General features: G+C 42.3%; 1 protein-coding gene across 5 annotated transcripts in view; it reads right to left on the bottom strand.

Annotated features, from left to right (window-relative positions):
• Positions 1–201: 201 nt before the first annotated feature.
• Map2k6 (mitogen-activated protein kinase kinase 6) overlaps positions 202–24,258 on the bottom strand; it is a 139,194-nt gene continuing 115,137 nt past the window's right edge. For all 5 annotated transcript variants that reach the window (XM_008843222.2, XM_029568387.1, XM_029568388.1 and 2 more), the window contains 5 exons: positions 21,449–21,576; positions 20,060–20,137; positions 18,358–18,497; positions 7,340–7,385; positions 202–1,042 (listed from right to left, as the gene is read on the bottom strand). In XM_008843222.2, the coding sequence (XP_008841444.1) occupies positions 965–1,042; positions 7,340–7,385; positions 18,358–18,497; positions 20,060–20,137; positions 21,449–21,576 (470 nt within the window). In that variant the 3' untranslated portion in view covers positions 202–964. The remainder of the gene's footprint in view (positions 1,043–7,339; positions 7,386–18,357; positions 18,498–20,059; positions 20,138–21,448; positions 21,577–24,258) is intronic.

Genomic DNA, 24,258 nt, shown 5'->3' with positions numbered 1-24,258 from the left:
TCTCTCCTTGATTTGCCTTATCTCCCCTCATGACTGACAGATGCCCTTCCTACTAAATATAGGTGTTCACAAAAGCCAGTTGGTAAGACTTGACAAATATATATATACATACAAGCAAGAGAGACAGAGATAGAGACAGAGTGAGAGATCACATCACTTTCCACAAATTTCATTTTCTGCTAATTCCAGACCACAAATGTCAAGAGAACCACTGTTTTTCACTCTTTGAGCTGTGATACAAGTAACTTTTATGTTTTTCAAAGTTGGAGAAAGAAAATGACCAAGACACTTTGACATTTCACTTAAAGATGTGGCGATTGTCCAGGATTGAGTCGAAGTTTGGGAATGTGGTGGTAACCACAACTGTAACATACACTTCACAAGAAGAGCTCCTTTTTCTTTTTTGGAGATTTTTTATAATAGTCTTAAAGATGCATATTAAATAATTTCTTCTGGACCACAGACACAATTGAACTTACAAAATAAAAGCCCTATAAATATTGCCAACTTTGTCTTCTGTATCTCCCTTCTTGCATAAAATGGGATCTTTCCAACCAAGCGCTGAAACATAAATATTAAAATAACTGGGATACACTACAAATCTACTTTACAATTCCATCACTACTGTAGCACCTTTTTGCCAGGGCCAATGCACTCATTCTGTAAAGAACACCAGAAATCTGAGAAGCATAAGGACTCATATGACATGTCATTAAATATTTAATCACCTTTTCAAGTCCTAAGCCTTTATCATATTTCATCCATCTAGAGAGTTCATTCTATGCTAGAGATTCCAAGGCCCCCTTAGGAGAGGAAAAAGAAAAAAATAGGGAGAAAACAACCCTTGAAGAAACAGGGTTCAGCGATCTCAAAGATGACTTTCTATTGGTGCTGGTAGTGAACTCACTTCACCCCATAAACCCACCAATCCACAGTAGGCTCAGCCAGTTAAGTCCATTGGTTTTTAGTCTCCAAGAATCAGTTTTACAAAAGATGCCACATCTGTTGCTTTGGATTCGTGTAGAGTGAAAAATGAATGTTGCTGGGGAAGAGAAGGAAAAAGATGGTATTAATATTTGACATTGATAATAGACAAGATTTGCAAACTAATCAATTTGTTTAATAAACATCAACATCCCTTTTGGGACATGTTGGATTCCTCTAACCCCTTGAAAAATCAAGCGCACATTTAGCGATGTGCGTATTTTAAAGATAACTCTTGGCTGCCTCCCATTTGGTTTTTCTAGGCTCCCAATACAAAGAACCTATTACTTTAAAAAACATATGCACGTATGTATATAAGTTCATTATAGCAAAATACAAAGATTGACAAAGATCATCCAACGCTCTGACTTAGAAACAGCTCTGTCCCTTATAAAGTCATGTTAGACTGCTATGATAGTAAAATAATTAGAAATTCTTATAGACTCCTACTTTATGGAAACAGTGGCAGAACATGGTACCGACTTTGCTGAACCCTAAATGAGCAAAAAAGGTAACTTTGCCTTTGACCTTGGAGAAGTACTTTGAACTGAAACAGCCATTTTCTAAAGCCACACCCACGGTTGAGAGTTATACTTTGTCTGTCTTGATGAAGAATTGATCCAGTCACAAAATAGCGTAGACTGCCAAGCTATTGGTATGTCAGAGAACATTCAACTCAGAGATTAAAATTTTTAAAGGAAAGTTGGGTTTGGTGGCACATGCCTTTAGTCCCAGCATTCGGGAAGCAGAGGCAGGCAGGTCTCTGTGAGTTCAAGTCCAGTCTGGTCTATGTAGCAAGTCCAGGCCATCTGGTGCTACAGGAAAACCCTGTCTCAGCACTTGGGAAGCAGAGGCAGGCGGATCTCTGTGAGTTCAAGGCCAGCCTGGTCTAGAGGTCACACATTTCTAAGCAAGTCGAGGAAAGCAAGCAAGCCATTTTTCTGTGTATCAGAACAATCCTCCTGAATAGTTTAGTTAGGTTACAGTTAAGTGTTGGGCCGTTCCAGTAGAGACTTACTTCTCTAGAGAGAGATACATCAGATGACATTCCCTAGTCCTTATGCTGGGAACAGAAACCAAGCAAATAAACCCAAACCCCAAAAGGCAATCTTTTCAGGTACCCCACCTCTCCTACCATACCCAGATCTCCGATTTCCACTGTTCCTGTTTGCAGTGACTAGTTGAGCTGTTCAGTATGTTTTCCCAGGCAGATAGTAGAGGACTCACTCTATTTTCCTGACAAGGGATTTGGTTTACAACCTTCATACTGCCTAGCTACAGGTTTTCTAATTATACGTGCTTGAAACCCGACAGTAGAGGGCTGGATGAGTCAGCTCTGTGGGGAACTAAATGCCCACCCATGGAAGTTTCAGGAAACAATGCAGTGGAGGAAATAAGAAATGAAACCCAAAAGAAAGTAGGTGGTCACTGTTGAAGATCATGACTCAAAAAATGGAAAGATCTGCTTTTGCCCATCAGAGGATATGGGTTAGGTGCTGGCTCAGAGCCTTACACCCAATCTGAAGTTCTAGATTCAAGGTCCCTCATCCTCCAGTCTCCCATTTGCCAGACACCAATACCACTTTCAATTACTGACCATTATGCAGCACACTTACCAAGGTTTTGTTTTCTTTTTTCAACCATCATACTTATTAGCTTTCCCACATCCTCTTGACATTTAGAGATCTTTTAATGTGCTTAAAAAGCTTCTTACTATCAAAACAGAAGATGCCAAACCTCAGATTGTCTTGATGACTGGGTCCAATGCCTGCCAGCCCTTGGCTGCCTCCTGTGCTGCATCTAGTGATTCAGTAAACGGAGCCTAAGTCTGTGAATGAATTAAATAACCTGATCTGAAGCCCTTAACTTAAACAAAGTATTCTTCGGGTATCTTCCAGTTTATTCCCAGATTGAGAAAATACTGTGAGGACCAGAGACAGAAGACAGGCCAACATGGTATAACTAGCCTTCTTGGGTGAGGTTTGGAAGCTAAAGAGGGTTGTGAGAAACTCCATGTCTTCTCTAAGCAATGGACTAGAGCAGCAACGGCAGCAACCTGGAGGGGTACTACAAATACTCCCCAGGCCACAGTCCCGGGGTAGGTTTCCCAAAGGAGAGCCAAGTCCGAGGGGGGAGGACTCTGTACCATTTAGGATGTTGGGAGGGAGCATGGAGATTCACGGAGTAACGGCCAGAAGCAGAGGGGCAAGCCATGATCACTAACAAGTCTCCCAAACAACGCATGTGCACACTTCAAGGTTTCTGTGGGTTCAGGCTCTTTTTCACACTGGAACTTAAATCTAGAACGTCTAAGGTGTTTGGAGAGGGGCTGGGGAGATGATTCGGTGAATAAGAGCACTGGCTGTTCTTACGGAGGATATGTGTTTGGTTCCCAGCACCCACACAGCAGCTAACAATTGTCTGTAACTGCAGTTCCAGGGGATCCAACGTTCTCTTCTGGTTGCCAAGGGCATTGCATGCATGTGATGCACTTCTATATATGCACACAAAACACTCATACACATAAATAAAAATAGATCAACTTTTTTAAGTATTTGGAGAACATAATCACTTCACTGAGCAATTATCTGAATGACCTAGTTACCATTTCTAGGGGCAAACATCTAAGGCAGGGGTCATCAAACTATGTCCACCAGCCAAATCTAATTCCCAGTCTGACTTGTAAATGGAGTTTTATTAGAACATAGCCACATGGCTCTTTTTGCTTTTGTGTATTGAATAAGGCTGCAGTAACTAAAGCAATCGAGAAGATACCCAGTGTCAATCTCTGGCTTCCATATGTGTATATACACAAGTAAACATGCAGCCATGCATCTAGTCCTTTACATACTACACACACACACACACACACACACACACACACCACAGGTTTGGGAGAAACCTGAGATGCCTGTGGGCAGTACATATCTGGCTAGGTTGGAGCGTCGATTATAATACCATCCTTTATCTGAAGAAAAACAATCATTTTCCCCTTCCTACCTCTTCACAAATTCCTAAAAATTGAAACAATAGTGTCCCAGCACACGTTGTCTAATGCTGAGGTGAGAGAGTTTTGACTCAGAGTTTCCATTAAAAAACCTCAATTCCACAAGAAAGCAGGGAATAGTTATGGTCTTAAAAGGAAAGTCCATTTCCAGTACCACAAACACTAATGCCATGGGGCGGGGAGGGGTGCTCACAGGATCTTAACATTAACATACACACCAAAAATCTCCACAGGATTTGTTAGGCTGTAGCAGGAGGGTAAGACTTCAACACCAGCTGCCAATGTATGTTATTTTTTTTCTAAAATGTTTCCTGATGAAACTTTTGATAAGAGGTTGCTCAGAAGGAAAAAATGTTCTACATTTAAAATAGCTGGAAAGATAGAGAAAATATTCTTGTATCTGAAATTAGTTATAAAACTGGTAGGCTTTAGGATTCCAAGCTGCATGGGCTCCTATGGGAATCACTCTGGCTAATCTGTCACATTTTGTGTGAAATTAACTTTTAAATGTTATGTCCCAGCATGCAAAAAATGGCAGCCAGACCTGGAAAGGCCTCTAACGGGTCATTTTGTAAAAAACAAAAGTCCAGGAACAAATATTCAACCCAAGCATGTAGAATGTCAAGATTTCTCAAACATCACACAACTTTTCGTTTTCTTCCTCAACTGTAGGTCCTGGTTGAATAAAGTTGCTGCACGTTGAACACTAGGTACTGCTATTATAAAGAGGAAAACAGGCTCAAAGAGATGGCTTGACTCCAATTGATCTAATTAGAGAATGGGACAGGTTTAAAGAAACCAAATCATCCATAAGAAATGACACATCGTGAGCTTCTCTAAGACTGTCACACAGGTCATCCTTTTTTGAGAGTTTATGTTTGTATTTTTAGTTATATGCATATGTGTGTGTTTGTATGTGGGTATGTGTACATGAGTGTAATGCCCTCAGTGGCCAGACGATCCCCTGAAGTTATATGTAGTTTTGAGTCACCCAAAGTGGGTACTGGGGAAGGTACTTAGCTCTTCTGCAAGAGCAGGACACACTCTGAACCACTAAGCCATCCCCCAGACCCCCTTCTATAACTCTAGCAGATGACATTTCCAAATGGTACTTTCCCAATGCCTCAGCCTTCTCAACACACTATTCAGTAAGAAACACCATTCAGAAGTCTGAGAGCCTACACTTCAGTGATGCACTCAACTGGTCTAGACAGTGCGGTTGTGGGTAGGATGGGACAGGAGCAATTACTCCATGTCTGCTGCTAGTAAGAAAGGATCTGGGCACTTGTTCATCTCTCTTTTGAAACTGTACAGTACCATAACTCTCCTGCGATGATGGCTGGCTTTAATTGTTAACTTGACCCAACCTAGATCTCCTGGGAAGAGAGTCTCAATGAGAGATTGTCTACATTGGGTTGCCCTGTGGGCATGTCTGTCTATGGGGGATTGATTTAATAAGTCAGTTGATGTGGGAAGACCACACCCACTGTGACACCATTCCCCAGGCAGGGGGTCCTGAACCGTATCATGGTGGAGACAGCCAGCTGGGTACAAGCCCACAAGTGAGCATGTGTGAACTGATTCTCTCTCTGCTCCTACTATGGATGTGTATGGCCAGCTGTCTCACACCCCTGCTATGATGACTTCCTTGCAATGGTGGTCTATATCTTGGAACTGTGAGCTCACACACAAATTGCTTTCTCCCACAAATTGCTTTTTGTCAGGATATTTTATCACAGTGACAGAAATGAAACTAGGGCAACTCCCTTTTACCCCTAAAAGCAAAACCTTGATCATTGAGACAAATCTCGGGAGAGGGTGACAAATATGCATATAGGCTAAATTTTATATTTCCCTCCAAAATGTATCAATAGCAGCTTAGGTAGAGCAAAACATTGCCAAGTTCAGGTTGGAGCATCTGTACCGAAGAATCCTCCATAATTAGCTTAGAATGCCAATTACCATGGGCTAGAAAGATAGCTCAGTGGTTAAGAGCATTGGCTGCTCTTTCAGAGGACCCAAGTTTGGTTCCCAGCACTCACATGGCAGCTAACAACCATGCCTAACTCCAGTTCCAATGGATCTGATGCCCTCTTCTGGCCTCCATAAGCATCACATAAATGTGGTATACTTACATACATGCAGGCAAAACACTCATACACATAAAAAATAAAAATAAGGGGCTAGAGAGATGACTTGGAGGGTAAGAGCACTGGCTACTCTTGCAGAGAACCTAGGTTCAGTTCCCAGCATCCACATGCCAGCTAACAATCATCTGTAACTCCAGTCCCAGGGGATCTGATGCCCTCGTCTGGCCTCCGTGAGCATTGTATACATGTGGTGTACTTACACCCACACACAAATTGCCACAATTTAAGGGACACTTTAAAGCAACAATGTTGACTTTTTTGTTTTTAAAAGACTTATTTTTTATTTTATGTGTATCCATGTATTGCCTGCATGTATGTAAGTGCACCGTGTCATGCAATGCCCGCAGAGGACAGAAGATGGCATCAGATCCCCTGGAACTGGAATTATGAACAGTTGTTAGCTTCCATGTGGGTGCTGGGATTCCAATCGGGTCTTCTGCAAGAACAACTAGTATTCTTAACTGCTGAGCCATCTCTCCACCCCCAATGTTGAGGGTTTATTTTTATCCATTTTTCACTGATAGAAAAATAAATTTAGAAACAGTCTAACTCAAACGAATAATGATTCACTGTATTTTTTCTACCAAAATGAAGACCAAAAGGCAAGCAAGAGGAGGTTCATCTAATGTATCCAAAATACATTATAAAAAAAAAAATCAATCAGCCGCATGCCTTAGACGTTTATGACACTAAAGCCTCTAAGATCACACTTCCCTTAAATTTATAGTAGTAACTTATGATACTTTACTCCACATTATGGTAAGTTTATCAGCCTGGAAAACATTACTAAGAATGGTAACATATTCCAAGCCTGCATTATAAAAGGATGATTAGAGCCAGCGAGATGGCTCAGCAAATAAAGGTGCTTGCTGCTAAGTCTGATCACCTGAGTTCAATCTCCAGAACACACAAGATGGAAGAAGAACTGACCCTTGCAAGTTGTCTTCTGACTCCACATGTGTGCTTGGGCATACACACCCACATACATACACACATAAACACATAAAATGTAACAATAATTTTAAAAAGGAAAAATAATGACGAAGGGCCCTAACCTCTTTCTTGAGTCCAATTCACATCACTCATATTTCAATGAATCAACTCTTCCAAAATTATTTAATCATAATTCCAGTCATGGTTACGTCACTAGCTGTTAGTTTAGTAATACATGTCCTATTACCACATTGTTCGTACTCACCATAAGCTCTGGATACGTGGGCCTTTCTTTGGAGTTTTTCTTCAAGCTTAAAGGAAAAAAAAATCACATTAAAATCTAAAAACCATCTTTTACTAAACTGGGATTTTAGAACCAGTACAAGACTGTCCATAACTATTTTTTTAAATATACAGAAAACATAGGCCTCCTATCCTGACCTTCCTCTATTATAAACTATAAATATAAATTGTGTTTTAACTACTTTGGGCTTACCTTAGTATGAATAAGTGTAGGTGTGTGGTGTGTGTTTACTTTTCCTTTAATACTTCAGCGATGACACTCAGATTACCGTTTCTGACCTGGAGCTGTTACATCTCAAAACCTATACCTGCTTTCCTTCAAGACAGTCTTTTCCGGCCCACCCCCACTGGAAAAGAAATCAGCAAGTGTTTCTTATAAGGTACTTCTAGCTTTTCCTGGGCTCCTCTTTGTCTGTGACTCCCCTTAATGTACAATGAGCTCTTATGTGTTCCTGACCAAACTTGCTTGATGTAGACACCATAAACCGTAATGTTACTACGGTAACATTACTTGTTTCCTACATCTTAGTGGTTGAAAGAGAAAAGCATATTCAGTCAGCGACTTAGTAACTCTTCTTAGAAATAGTCTGTGGTTGTGTACTGCTGTCCAGTGGTCATTCTGTTCTCTGAATACCAAGATGTTTAATAACACTTGATACCAGAGACAAACTTCATAAAACTGCAACATGAAAGAGACCAACCCATCCCATCGCCCCTGTCCTCAACCCACCCCCATCTTCTTTCTATGCCTGGCTTTAAAATGGAAAAAGAATAAAAACTGTTTATTTGGAGTCAGAATCCCAGGTTACAGATTGGAGAAAAAGATGGTTTTGAAAACTGATTTGCAAAGCAACCTACAGCTTCCTGTAGCCACTGGGCCATAAAATTATACATGAATGGAAAGAGAATTTGGAAGAGAATTGAAGGAACCAAAATGTGACAGAGTATTAAGTTGCTAGGATTTGTGCTGATGGGCCATTTTGAACAAGTGAGATGCTAATCACCATGCGAGGAACAAGGGACTGAACCATCAGAGAGAAGCTTTGAGCAACCGTGGTTTTAAACAAAATGATTTCAAAAAAAAAGGGGCGGGGGGAGAGGAAGCTTTTGAAGCAAAACAACTTAAAAGCAGCCTACCAGTTTATTCCAGGCAATGCTGTGGGTAGAAGCCAGGGTACCTGGGACAGGGTACAGGTAGAAGAGAGGACAGAAGTTTCAATCTGGAACTGAGGGAAGACCTAGGAACTAGTGACCTCAGGGGCCAGACAACCTATGGGAGAAAGTTCATCTCAACTGGGGATAAAAATAAGAGTACATTAGAAAGAATTATCAACCATCAGCGTGGGATTGATATGAAAATATGTGCCTATGTGAAATGAATGAACCCATCACACACTTAGCATGTACCTGTATCCCAAGGGTTAATGTTGGTGGTTCCTAATTGGTGGTGATTTTGTGCCTCACACCCCAGGGGACATTTGCCAATGTCTGAAGGCATTTTTGATTGTCAGGACTGGTTGGCAGGGTTGTTACTAGAACCTGATAGAGGCCAGGATGCTGCTAAGCATCCTTCAGTGTGCAAGCTGGTTCTTCACAACAAAGGCAATTGAGTCAAAAACACTATTAGTGAGGATGTCAAGAGGTCAAGAATCTCTAGACTGTGTGTCACAGGGTATCTCTCTTTTTTTGCAACCTCCTATCTCCTTCCCTGGTATTCACGTATAAGAACCATCTCCAGTTGGTTCAGCTGATATTTGGGCACATTCTCAGCAGTACTTTCTGCCTCCTGCCCCTCTCCTCGGATTTCCCAGAAGCAACAGTTCATCTAAATTCAAGAATCAGTTCTTCTAGAGAAGAAACACAGAAGATGACACGTGAGCTGACGGCATTGCTGACTTGCACATGGAACCCAGATTAAAAAACTAAAATTGTAGAGAAGATCCCAACAGCCAGTTGTTGTTCAAGGAAACTCTAAACCTAGAAACTCTTTTCTATAGGTTAAATAATTTAGCTTACTAAATCAATAACAAGAAATACAAACACATACATACACATACAAATCCATACTCAGTGTTCAATGGATCATATATAAAATCTAAGCAACTACTGAGTTAGCTCAGCTGGTATGGGTGCTTGCAACCAAGCTGGATGTTCTAAATTCGACCCCTGGGTCCCACATGGTAGAAGGGAAGAACATTCTTCCATTAATTATCCTCTGACCTCCATACTTGTGCCAAGGTATGTGTGTGTGTGGTCGAATCCAATTTCATGTACACACACACACACACACACACACACACACACACACACACAAATATGCAAATAAATACATGTCATAAAAATTTTAAATATGAAATCTGTAACCCTTTCATTGAACACAATGGCCCACTTTTCCATGACTAACTTTTTGATCAATAGCAAAGCTAGAAAAATCTTGTTCTCCAAATGTTAAAATTATGGGTTCTTGAGACGGGCATGGTGGTGCACGCCTGTAATCCAAGCACTCGGGAGGCAGAGGCAGGTGGATCTCTGTAAGCTCAAAGCCACCCTGGTCTACGAAGTGAGTTCCAGGCCAGCTGAGGCTACAGGGAGACTCTGTCTCAAAAAGACAAATAAAAAGAAATTATGGGTTCTTATACCAACCAGGGACTTCTGAGGTGCTGCTGTTTGACCCTCTATTCACTGTGCAAAGGAATGGTTCTCTCTTCCCAATTGGTAGAAGGGCTTCAAAGTTTCCTCTCTTTTTGTTGTTCTTGTAATGGCAGCATTGGAAAGAGAGCCTAGGGCCTTGCACAGAATAAGCAAGCACTCTATCACTGAGCTACATACTCAGCCCTTGGGTTTCCAAGTTTTACATACAAGTGACTTTGGGACAGGGGGCAGAAAGAATGTATGAGCCTGAGGCTGAGGGACGAGGCACCTGCTGCTGGTTAATGCGTTCTAGACATGACAGGGAAGCCACCCCAGTGAGATCACCACAGCATCTAACATCTGCCTAACGCAAAGCCAGTTGATATACCAAAGTGGATGTGGGAAATTTAACCATGCCCCACCTCAAGATGAAGGGTTACTATGGGCAATCAACAGATGCTGAAGGACAAGAAGAACCTGTTTTCTCCAGAGCCTAGCCCCCTGAGAGGTTATCTAATCCCAAATGGGCAGGAACACAAGAGCACCACTAAATAAACTCAGTTATAAACACACACACACACACACACACACACACACATACACACGTAACAATAATAATCAAAGGGGACAGGAACTTGAGACAGAGTTGGGGGGACACGGGAAGAGTTGAAGGGAAACTGGGAGGGATGAAAATAATATGCAAATACAATAGCCTTGTATGAAATTCTCAAAATTAAAATATTTTTAAAAGATTCCTGAAACCTCAGAGGCTCCTGGCCAATAGGTTTCTTCTTGACTGATGGTCCCTAATTAGAAAGGAAAGTTTACTTGCAACTTTACACAGCAGCCAGGCGTGGTGATGCATGCCTGGAATCTCAGCACTCAGGAGGCTGAAACAGAGCTACCATAGATTCAAGGCCAGCCTGGGCTACATAAAGAATTTCAGGACAGCCTAGGTTAGACAATGAAACACTATCAAAAAGAAAGAAGGAGAGAGACAGGGAGAAAGAAAAGAAAGAAAGGAAGAGAGAGAGAGAGAAAGAGAGAGAGGAGGGAGAGAGGGAGGGAAGGAGGGGGGAAGGGGGAGGGGGGGACGGAGGGCAAAGCAAGGCTATTTATTGAGTTAATATAATCAATACATAACCTAGTCCCTCCACCTTTCAAATCAAGAACACTTCAAGCACTAAGAATAGCAAAATACCCAAGATAAAGTTAAGTGGGGAGGGGGAGGATAAAGCAAATTTTTCATGTTTAACAGGAAGTGCTTGAAATCCAGTATAAAATAACAACCTTAGAGTTCAAAGTTAGACCAATTTCTTCTTGGATTGAAGTCTGACTTTTGAATGTTCAAGTGGCTTGTCGTTTTTCAAGTGTGTAATTAGCTAACTGCTCTAATTCTTCTTCCAAATGCCACAACACAGGCTCCTGACCATGGCTGACACTACAAAAAAGATCTGTGCTGTCTTGAGAATTGCTAGCTTGAAGTTTATGCTGACCAGAGGATTTCTGCCTATTTGAATTCCCCCTGATCATTTCTAAGAAGGGCTATTTGGTGTGTCCACAGAATAAAAACACAGCATGCCTCTCAAGCCATACATTTGTCAAAAGATAAATAAATATCCACGGCCTCTTTTATTGTCCTTTTCTGAACAAACAGGAGACTTTGCTTGATCAACTCTGTTTTATTTTAGCTACTTTGAGTCACACAATATCGCATTTGGATGGGCTTCCAACACACTCTGATAAGGCAATGGGCCAGCCAGCTGGGCACCAGGTCTTAAGTAAACCTGAAGGAAAAGCAAACATAAAGTCTAGCTATTTTAGCAACAGATGGTTGGTTTCCAGTGACTTTCTTCTGTGACACATAGGAGGAGGCTATTGTGAAAAACAGAACACTGCTGGCCCGGGAGCTGGCTCAGGTGAGTGCTTGCAGCAAAGGCATGAGCATTCCAGTGCAACTTCCAGAATCCACACAACAAGCCAGGAGTGGCGGTATACATGTTCAATCTTGTCCCCAGGGAGGCAGACACAGGAAGATCCCTGGGCTGACCAGTCAGCCAGTGTAGAGGAATCAGCAAGCTCTAGGCCAATGAGAGACTCTGTCTCAAAAAAATAAGGTGAATGGTACCTGAGAAATGACACCTGAGGTTGACCTCACACGTACACACGCACACACACACACACACACACACACACAAAATATATATATATATAATATATACATATGTATATATATTTATATACATATATATGGATGCTAAAATTCCATTTGCTTTTAAAATTTATGTGTGAGTGTTTGGCCTGCATGTATGTAAGTGTACCCGTACATGCAATGCCTGTGGAGGCCAGAAGAGGGTCTCAAATGCCCTGGAACTGGAGTTACAGATGGTTGTTAGTCACCATGTGTGTGCTGGGAACCAAACCTGGGTCCTCTGCAAGAGCAGCCAGTGCTCTTAACCACTGAGCCATGTCTCCATCTTTAAAGGCTTCTGCACATCAAATGGAATAATCATCACAGTGAAGAGTCAGCCCAGAGTAGGAGAAAATCTTTGCAACTATACATCAGTCAGGGGTGAGGTGATAGCTAGCATATATAGAAAACAGAAAAATTTAAACAACAACAAAAAAGTCTTCCAATCAATCAGTGGTCTAATTAACTAAATAGACAATACTCAAAAGAAGAAACACAAATGGCCAATAAATGTTTGAAAAAGCTCCAATGTCCTTAGCTGTCCTGAACTACAAATTAAAACTACTTTGAGATTCTATCTCATCTTGGTCAGAATGGCTACCATCAAGTGAAAGAGGGGTCAGAAAGAGTAGAAGAGCCATCCACTTGAGAGGACAGATGTAAAATGCTGACTTTTGGATATGACTTGGCTGCTGTACACATCAACTCACAGCGGCTGTGGTTACCTGCATAAAGGTTACCTGTACAAGATTAAGCTAGGCAAACAAATATGGGTAAAAGAGGGCCTCCAGGGGCCCCACCCTTGGTGCAGTAGCTATTGGCAATTGGTGGGTGCTGGGGAAGCGGGGTCACTCTCCTTTGGGGATACAGCTGCTGATAGGTTCCCATGTCCAGGTGGGTGGCCCCACACCTATGTGCATACATCTTGGACTTAGGGGGCTACTGGTAACAACAACAAAAATAGAGGCCATGAAGTTGGGGGGTAGACGTAGGAGGGGGCACTAGGAGGAATTGGAGGGAGGTAGTAATGGATGGACATGATCAAAATACATTGTATAGAGGCCGGAGAGATGGTCCAGCAGTTAAGAGCACTGGCTGCTCTTGCAGAGGAGTTGGGTTTGGTTCCTAGCACCCACATGGTGGCTCACAGCCGTCTGTAACTCCAGTTCCAGGGAATTCAATGCCCTCTTCTGACCTCCATGGTAGTGCATGACACAGGTGTACTTAAAAACATGCAGGCAAAACACTCATACATATATAATGAAAATAAATAAATACAAAAAAAATCAAACTACATTATATAAATAATGCATGAAAATTTTCAAATATTAAAAAAACGTTTAAAAGGAAAATGAAGCTCTCTGGGGCTACAGAGAGACCCTGTCTCCAAAAAGACAAAAAGAAAGTTTAAATGCTAAGAAAAAATTCTTAATTAAAAAAGAAAGAAAATGAACAAAAACAAATGCTTCTGAGTATGTGAGGAAATTGGAAACTTACTGCTGGTGGGAATGTAAACTTGTACAGTGATTACAGAAATCACTATGGCGGTTTCTCAAAAACTACAATTAGCATTACTATAGGACCCAGCTCTATCACCCCTGCGCACACACCCAAAACACTCTACAATCTGTCACAGATACGTCACATCTATGTATATTGCTGCACTATTCACGATAGCCTAGAGGTTCATTATCCAGATAAGTGAATAAAGGAAAATGTGTGTACGCGTGTATAATGATGCTTGCAGTGCTCTGAATCCACCCCACACACCATGACTGATTGGCACATAAACAAGCAATGATCAGCATTGATGGGCTGGAGGACAGAGCTACCAAGCCAACTCCCTAGACAGAGAAGTATTGTAACCAGCAAATCCAGGGCTTAGGATACATCCCACAAAAGGTCACAAATTCTCTGATGAATTCCCTGGGTGTGAGTAATACACCCCTTTTCTATACTTGGCCCAAATACAGACATAGGACATAAAAACATACATGTACTTGTCTGGAGACTTGAGATCAAGTGTTTGGCTGTTGAAACGAGTAGCCCCCTTCCCCATTTAGCACACAGAGAGGGAGGCACTGAGAGAGATCTTGAAGAAACACAGCTGATAATATAATGGCATCAGTCAAACAAAAAGTCCTTTTATGAAAATGTGTCTCAGTAGTATAGCTTTCTAATTAGGAAATAGAAAAAATGCTCATAAAAAGAGTTAGGGGCTGGACAGATGAGCCAGGGGTCAAGAGCACTGGATGCTCTTGCAGAGGCCTGAATTTGGTTCCTAGCACCCACATGGCAGTTAACACCCATCCATCATAACTCCAGTTCCAGGGGCTCTAATGCCGTCTTCTGGCATCTGTGGGCATTGCATACACATGGTACACCTGCACACCTGCAGGCAAAAGATTCACGCACAGAAAATAAAAATAAATGGATTTTTTAGAAAAGACTTTCAGTGCAAAGACCATACTCTTCGTGAAGAGGTGGGCAGCTCAGAAACAATCACTTTGTTGCTGTTTCCACAGCATTCCAGTCCAAATTCAAACTGTCACTAATAAGACAAAAGAAACAGCACTGAGTATGGCTCTGTACCCAGACGTTCACACACATGAAAAATCAATTTTCTTCTATAAAGATCCAAGATAGTCAAAGATCTAAACAGGAGAAAAAAAAATCTGTGCAATTTTCAACTCAGATAGTTTCAACCGAGTTGGGTGGGTATCAAAGTAAATACTTGGGAAGTTAGTGCACGGCATGCAAAACCATCATTGACCTCGGAACTGCAAACTGTCCTAAAGTCCAACCAAGGGAAGTAAGAATGCTCATGAGAGTCAGGATCCAAGCTCTTCTGGTGTGACCCAATCCCCATACCTACAAAGAGACTCGCTCTTTACAAAAAATCAGACTTCAAAAGAACTGCAAAACTGAAAACTTTAAGAAGGCATGTCCCAGACCTGGAGAGATGCTCAGCAGTTAAGAGCACTTGCTGCTCTTGCAGAGAGCCTAGGTTCAGTTCCCAGCATCCACACGGTGGCTCACAACTGTCCATAACTCCACTTCCAAGGGATCCCATACCATCTTCTGACCGCCACAGATTATATGCGTGTGATATATAAAAACTCACCGAGGCATTCATTCATAAAACTAAAAAATACCTGTCCTTTGGCAACTCTTAGATTAAAGGGATTTTAACTTTGTTTCTATTGTAATTATTTTTAATAAACTCCATGAGCAAGACAAAATGACTTGTCAAATGTAATGAAATGACACAGAATCAACAGGATCAACAGACTTGCGATAGTTATGGGAAAGCTGGAATATGCTCATAGCCCAAAAATTTTTAATGAATAAACTACAGTGGAGTGGGGGGGGGGCACTAAGGTTCAGAGAAAAAGAGGAAGGCAAGAACTCAAAGGTACAGACAGGAGGACACTGACAGAATTACAGGAGAGGCTACGGCACCATGTGGTCACTATAGAAAATGGCGAAACGGACACCTGAGATTTCCACACATTACATGCATGTATTAAAATTAGAAGACACATATCTAATCAAGGTCTTGTTTGAAGGGGAGAAGCGTTCTGGAGAGAGAACTCACAACATCATGTATGTCAGGTAACTGCTCTTCCACTGAGCTACATCCCCAGCCCCAACATCTTCATTTTTTTAATCTGCAGAAAGCTTTAATGCTATGATTCTGTTCAAAAAATTTGAAGTAAGAAAAAAATAGCCTGATAAAAGAAAAATGAAGTAACCGAGTGATGCTTTTAACAACGGCTAACAAGAGATTTAGAGCAGCTCAGCAGCTGATGGTGTATTTGTAAACCTGACATCTACTCTGGAGTTCTCACCACACACATGAGACAGTACATCAGATGTGTGCTGAGGTGACTTGCAAACATCTGAAAAGCCTTGACACAAGAAGTGAAGCTTAAGGGGTATCCTTCTGAAAACTGCCAGAGACTATGGCCGTACCACTCTGAAAGCGGCTGATCTTGGCTGAAAACTCACCAGACATGAATAAATGAGAACTGAGAGATGAGACCCAGCACGATAAACTGCGGATTCACAACGGGACACTCGGCATTCTCCAATTTTTCACACCAGCCTTGTTCTTACCAAGTTTCATGAAATACTCAGAATCCTGGGAGAAGGGTCCAGAAGGAACATAGAGAGGAAAGTTTGAAGAGACTTCCTTTCATAAGCTCCTTTCCTGTGAGCACCTTCCTGAGAACTCTCCAGGTAAACTATCCCAGATGACCCGCCAATTTTCCTATGTGACATTTAAACACTTCAGGATAAGGAAAAAAAGTGAGACAAAGAACAACAAAAACCAAGTCAAGTCCTTGAGACCAAAAGGCAAAACGATGACCCCATTTCAACCAGGCAGATGTAGCACCTCAGCCAACATCTACAGAAAACTGACAGACCCCAGGAGACCAGAGGGGGCACGTTAAAGACACTCAACAACATTGTCCTAGAGCCCAGTACTCCTGTCCTGTCTGGTCTTTCAACCAAAATAAAAGCCCCAAACAAACTAGAATAGTCTTATAAATCATTAGGGAAAAGTACCAGGGGCTGAGGGTCAACTGAAAGTCCACGAAGCCTTCATTTCAGAAGCAACCAAGAGTTGCTCTAACTCATCATGTGCCCCGGTAAAAGCTGTATTCGGAACACTTCTTCCAAACAGCCAGAAGGACAGGAAACCGTTGCTTCAGCTCCCTCCGTACCTCGAGGAGCCTTCCCAGGGATAGGCCACTCCTCAGCAACAAGTGTTTGGGAGTGTTCCCACCAAGGGTCACCATTGGGGCATCAGATCCCACCCTCCTCCCTTCCTCTCCGCTCCCATATCCTTTCATAGGATGTCCTTGTGAGCTAACTCAGTTCCATTTCTGCTGTACTCTGGACAGCCTCTTCCGAGATACATTTACAGCTCCCGTTCCTGCCGCATTATGTTAAGCATCATGGCCACAGTGTACACAGAAATCACTACCTGGCGAATACTATGCTCTCTTTGAAGTTCCTTGACTGTATTGGTAATTTCCATGAAAACAAAAAGTTGACCAGATCCATACGGTTCCTTCTCTCTTTTTATCCCAATTTTCTTTGGGAGTTTGTCTCCGAATTTCCACTATCACCTAATGCCCCCGTAGGCATCACAGTTACAGCATAGATTCTGTAGAAAGCAGAGGCCTGCAAGACTTCTAGGTATCTACGTAACATTCTTGAACTCTCCACTATCTCCTCCAAATAAATCTTTGCCTCTGTCCCCCTCCCCAGCCCTCCACTACCTTTCTCTGTATGCTGTAATCACTACCAAATTGCTCACAGCTCTAGCCTAGGTTCATTTTTGTTGCTGGAATAAAATGCCCTGGCAAAGGGCAACATAGGAGAAGAAGGGTTTGTTTAGCTTACAGTTCCAGGTTACAACCCATCACAGTGGAAGGGTCAAGGCAGCAGGAACTTAACGCTAATCACATCATATCCACAGTCCACAGCAGAGGAATGAATGCACGCACACTTCCAGCACGCCGCTCGTCTTCTCCACTCACACGCAGTCTGGGACCCAAGCCCAGAGAAATGACACCACCCACTTTTAGAATGGGTCATCCCATATCAATTAATATAATCAAAACAACCTCCCCCATACACAGAACGCCTACAGACCAACCTGATCTAGACAATCCCTTACTGAAATTCTAAATCGTGTCAAATTGACCATTAAACTAACCATACGCTCTCAGGATTTTCTTGTTTCTGTGACACAATGCATTAAATTCCTTCTGATGAGAACACCTTCCCTTCCCTATTCCCCTTAGTTTGGAAAATATCCTTCATGGTCTCAGATCAGGGTTTATCTCCTCCAGAAAATATCTATGTGAATGCTTTTCCTCCAAACACCCTAAGCAAGTCTTCAACCATGGTCTTGGCAGATTGTAATACCATTCTATAGATGTTGGCTGCATGGACTCCCTACTAGACTAGGAGCCCAGGGAGGGCCAGGGTTGTGAGGTAGCCATCTTGATCTTCAGGATGGAGAACATAGTCCATGGATGCTTTGGAATGAGCATGTGTGTGATGGATCAAACCCCATGAAGGAAACTCATGAGAATGAATCATCTTTCCACCCCAGCCCCTGGGAGATGAGGTTCTCTTACCACTGTGAGGTAAAGTCAACAAAGTCTGCGGAGAACTTGTCTGCTGGGAGTTGTGGTGATGGCTCTTCAACGACTTGTTTGAGCTGCTGGAACGGAGTCCCCCAGGAATCGTAGGGAAAACGAAGGATAGCCAGCTCAATCTAGAAGGTAAACAGGGCGGGCAAAGTGTTTAGAAATGCTTTTTAGTAATCAGCTGTGCCTCGTTTGAGGCGCACCAGAGGTGATGCTCAAGGGGAGAAAAATAAACTAGTAATTGTTCTCTATCAAGTTTTCGTGCTGGTGCTTTTGTAAGCATTACCTTCCTAGGGATAGCCGTTTAAACCTACCTAAATAAACTAGTCCCTTGATAAAACCCAACATGAAATGTCATAAAAATTATAAGCCAAAGACATTAAAGTTCAAGACACAAAGCAGACCAGGTTTAAGACATTCAGCCCGAAAAGAGGTATGTGAAGACGTTGGCAGAGATATGCTTCTGCTGCCACCTACAGGGCCCTGGGTGAAATGGAAAATTAAAAAAAAAAAAAAAGTAACCTAGGACCAAATGACTGATCTTTTTTTGGACTTGAGTAAAGGCCACTTTGCTGTTACAGGATCACATGTTTTCTGGGCAGGGACGTGGAATAACTCATAGGATTTAATCAGCTGCTGTTCCTGGACAGGAGCCAGGGACACAGTAGATAATTCCAGACCTTGGTGATACACTGAAAATTTATGATCACCAAAGCTACGAATAAGACACTGATTGGAAGCCCATAGGACTGTGTGAAGGAAAGTATCCTATTGGTTACTGTGGTTTTTTAGAACCTATTTGACTTCATCAGCCAAAACTTCTACCATGAAAATGTTCAGTGCAGGGCTGGAGATGTAGCTTGGGTGACCGAGTGCTTGTACAGTATCTATGAAGCCCTGGGTTCCATCCAGCATGGTATAAAACTAAGTACAGTGGTGCACACCTATAATCCCAGCACTAAGGAGGTAGAGGCAGGAGGACCAGAAGCTGAAGCTTATCCTGGGCTATATAGAGATTTTTGAGGGCACCCTGGTCCCCGTAAGAGTTTGTCTCAAAAAAAAAAAAAAAAAAAATCCAAGCAGCAGGAGAGATGGCTCTGAAATTAAGAGCACTGACTACTCTTGCAGATGACCCAAATTCAGTTCCAAGCACCCTCATAGCAGCTAACAATTGTCTATAGCTCCAGTTCCAGGGGATTCGACACCCTCTCCTGGCTTCCACAGGCACTCACTGTACACGTGCATTTATATACATGCAGGCAAAACAGTTGTACCATAAAACGTAATTTTTTTTAATCCAGCCTAGTGCATTTGACGTGTCAGGGTCCACACACATTAGACTTCTTTGTGCAACTTAAGTTTCTTGTCTTGATAAGAATAATTAAATTGAAACTATAAGGAACCTATTAAACCCCTCTATCAGAAAGATAGTCCATTGGACTATAAAAGTTTTTTAAGGGCATATAACTAGTAAAAAATAAAATAAAGAAAAATTTGTATTGCCCAACCCCGTAGTAGGGCTTTCACTACACTGCACGCTAACAATTAGCCCTCAAAAACCACCTGCCATCTCCACAGGAAAGGGTGTCCAAGAGCAACAGCAAAGGTATTCGCTTCTCAGTCCCAAAGCCCACCCCACTCCAGGTTCCTGCTCAAAACCTCATAGCCCATAATGATGATCATAGGTTACCATGGTGATGCCCAGACTCCAAATGTCCGACTTCACACTGTACCCCTTCTGGTTAAGCTCTGGGTTTATTCTTTCAGGCTGGAAAGGAGACAGACAACTGAGAAACCAGAAAGACAATGGCGATGCCATTTGTAGCCCAATAAACACTCTGGGAGTGCAGACAGCGCCACTTGCTACTGGAATTATCTGATAATGTGCTTCCCAGGCCAAAAGACCTGCTAGCTACAATATAAGAAATGTCTCCATGAGGAATTCCTCCTTCTACGGCTGAGCATCGCATGACACAGGTGCACTTACATACATGCAGGCATGACACTCATAAAATTTAATATAATTTTGTAAGTACAAAGATTTAAAAAATAAATAAAATAAAAATAGCAACAGTAGGCTGGCCATGGTGGCTCACACCTTTAGTCCCAGCACTTGGAAGGCAGGGGCAGTTGGAGCTCTGTGAGATCCAGGCCAGCCTGGTCTACATAGTGTGTTCCAGGCCAGCTGGGGTTACAGGAAAACCCTGTCTCAAAAAACCAAAAATAATAATAACAATAAATAATATCTCTGACTTAATTTTGGAAGGTAATATATATGCTGTGGTCTGCATGTTTATATTCCCCCAAAATGCACATGTTAAAACTTAATCTCACATGTGACCATAACAGGACATCGTGTCTTTATAAGACAGTATGGCTTTAGGGTAGATTTCTCATAGACGAGGCTTGTACCCTCACAAAAGAAGCTGTAGAAAGAGGCCCTGCTCCTTCCACTGTGTGAGGGAACAGCAGGATGTCAGAAAGGTAGCCCTCACCAGACACTGAATCTTCTAGCGCTTTGACCTTGGATTTCCCAGAGTGAAAAACTCCAAGGAGTAAGTCTATGGCCATAAGCTTGCAGCTTCTGGTATTTTGCTATAGAAGCCCCAAGATGAAGATAATATATAGAACAAGTGACTGAGGATTTCCAACAGAAGATCTTGGTTAAGAAAATAACATGATGCTGGGGTCTGGAGAGATGGCTCAGCGGTTAAGAGCACTGGCTGTTCTTTCAGAGAACCCAGGTCTGTTTCCCAGCACCCACACGGCAGCTAACAACCATCTGTAACTCCAGTTCCAGAGGATCCTTCATCCTCTTCTGGCCTCTTGCGGCACGGCACAGGTGTGGTGCACTTACATCCTTGAAGGCAGAACACTCATACACATAAAATAGAAATAGATGTATAATTTTTTTTACAAAGAAATAACATGATGCAGAACACTTCTTGAATCTCAGGCTTATTCCAATCTTCCCTCCGTGGACGTCCATTTCCTATTTTATGGCCTGATTTTGCAGGCAGGCACATACACAGACAACTACCCCTTGCCCCCTCCCCCACCCCTCCCCAACTGTACTTACTGCCATGTATGGTTTGCAACCTGCGTCAATGGTTTTCGCAACAGAGTCCACCAGGTAACCACTGATTCCAAAGTCACACATCTTCACTTGACCCACAGTATTAATGAGCACATTAGAGGGTTTGACATCTGTAAGCAAAAGCAACCACATCATTCCAGCCTCCTGTGATTCACTTCGCTCCCACTAGAGGGCGCGGAAGGCTCCAGCCTACGGTTTGTTTCCCAAGTTGCCCAACACAAGTCACCCTCATCCCTGACTCACAGCTACTACATAAGGGCTTTTTGTTTTCAACTTGATTTAAATTCTTCTTATTTTGCCTGTTTCTTGCTGTATTGTGAATCCCCAGATGGAACGATCTGTTTCCTCTGCTTGTCCCCACACATGTAGTAAGAACTCACAAAACTATTACCAAATCAAATGCCCCATTCAAAGTGCAGCTGGGGCTGCAGGATGGCTCGGTGGGCAAAACCTTGTCGAGTAAGCATGAGGACCCGGGTTCAAATACCTATCACTCTTGTAAAAAAAAAAAAAAAACTGGCACATGGTGAGCTTCTGTAATCCCAGAATCTTGATGAGGAGATGGGAGGTGGAAACGGGAAACCCCAAAGCTTCTGAGTCAGCTACCCTGGGGTACACGGCAATAGAATAAAATACGCTGTCTTGAACAAGGCAGGAGAGAAGGCAAGGACCAGCGCTCAAGGTGAGACTGCCCTCTAAGGTTCGTCTCTCACACACACAGACATGTCTCACACACCCACACTTATTTCAAAAAGTGATTTATAGAATATTTAGTGTGAATAAAAGGTTAAAGAATGGAAAGGAAGACTGTTACACATGATACATCAAGGCTTGCCTCAGGAACCCATTTGAAACCTCTACAAAAGATTTGTCTGGGCAGAGTTCACTATAGCGCAAAATGTTATAAACACAGGTATGCCAGGACCCTGGGCAGGTCACCGAAGACAGGGTGTTGAGTGAACCATTCAGTTTAGAAAGATATAACCCACCCACCAACATGCCCCAAAAGGTGAACCATCCTTATCTCGGTGTGATAGAATTACAAAGTATAGCTCGCTTTCCCCCTTTGTGACACTTTTCACAAAGGCTAGAGAATAAAAAGAACATACGTATTCTAAAGCTATTCCTTCGCTAGGCATGGTGACATAAACCTATAATCCCAGCACTTGGGGAGTGGAGGCAGGAGGATCAAGAGTTCAAAGCCAGCTAGATACTGAATTTGAGGCCAGCCAGTGCTGCACGAGACCCTATCCGAAAAAGCTATTCTTTTATAATTTTCTCTTAAACTTGCTGAACTACCAAATGTCCTTTAATTTCTGTATTTCTATATACTCTGTAGTGAAAATTGACGATTTTGAAAAGAGGAACTTGAAATCACTTCAACTATAATCTGCACGCGTTTCCCATCGTTTGGTCCACTTCCTTCCTATAATCTACTCTTAGCTATTTGTCCAGTTTTAATGCTATCATTTAATGCTAATAACAACTACACTACATTCCTTGTACATTACATTCAGACTCACGGAATTTAAGAACTACCCTAAACATAATACCCCGTTAGTTATCCACACTAGCCACTAATTTTCTCCAGGGTATCTCTTCTAAGAAGCTTTCCCTATGATCACCCAGTAATAATCAATTGCTCATTTTATTTCAGCTATTTCCATATTTAGACCTTTTCTATTTCTAAAGTATTGAAGTTTATACTTATTTCTTTACCTAGAATTCCTAGATAGAATTTGTTAACATTTTTATTAATTCTTTAAAATTTTCATACAATGTATTTTGATCACATTCTGACCCCTCCCCTATCTCCACCCCCATCTTACTACCCTCCAACTTCATGTCCTCTATTATTGTTTTTTAAAGGCCTATCGAGTGAGTCTAATTTGTATTTCTCAAATGCTTTTGAGTATGGATCCATCCCCTGGAGCCTGGTCAACCTACCCAGTGTCACACCATCAAAGAAAATTCCTCTCTCTCTCTCTCTCTCTCTCTCTCTCTCTCTCTCTATCCCTCTCTCTCTCGCTCTCTCACTCTCTCGCTCTCACTATATCTCTCTCTCACTTGCTCTCTCGCTCTCTCGCTCTCTCGCTCTCACTCACTCTCTTGCTCTCTCTCTCTCTCGCTTGCTCTCTCGCTCTCTCTCTTGCTCGCTCACTCTCTCTCTCGCTCTTTCTCTCTCGCTCTCTCTCTCTCACTCTCACTCTCACTATCTCTCGCTCTCTCGCTTGTTCTCTAGCTCTCTCACTCTCTCACTATCTCTTGCTCTCTCTCTCGCTCTCTCGCTCTCTATCACTCTCTCGCTCTCTCGCTCTCTCCAGCCATTAGTTGTCAATAGGGGTGGGGCTTCTGGTCACCTTCCTCCTCTATGCTTGCTTTGTGTCTGACTTGGGCTTTCACAGGACTTGTGCATGCTGTCACAAGTACAACACAAAGACCCACAAATGCAGAGTGCTCAGCCCTAAATGGGACACCTACATCATACCCTCTTCTCCCAAGATTCAGGGATCATTGGGGAAGAGGGGGTAGAAGGATTTTAAGGGCCAGCGGTGGTGGATGACCGCAAGGAAAGCATGTTATCCAGACACAACAGGGAAGTTGCACACATGATCCTTATATAGAATTTTTAGAAAAATACAATCTCTTAGCTAACTCTTAGGACATCTTTTATAATGTTATTTAAAATGATTATATTAAAAGTGATTTATGGGCTGGAAATGGCTCAGTGGTAAAGAGTGCTAGCTGTTCTTACAGAGGACCTGAGTTCAGTTCCCAGCACCCATATGGGG

Source organism: Nannospalax galili, unplaced genomic scaffold, assembly GCF_000622305.1.
Source record: "Nannospalax galili isolate Female #2095 unplaced genomic scaffold, S.galili_v1.0 scaffold781, whole genome shotgun sequence".
Lineage (NCBI taxonomy): Eukaryota > Metazoa > Chordata > Mammalia > Rodentia > Spalacidae > Nannospalax > Nannospalax galili.
The sequence above is the reverse complement of the archived record's forward strand: the minus strand, read 5'-3'. Positions and strand labels throughout refer to the sequence as shown.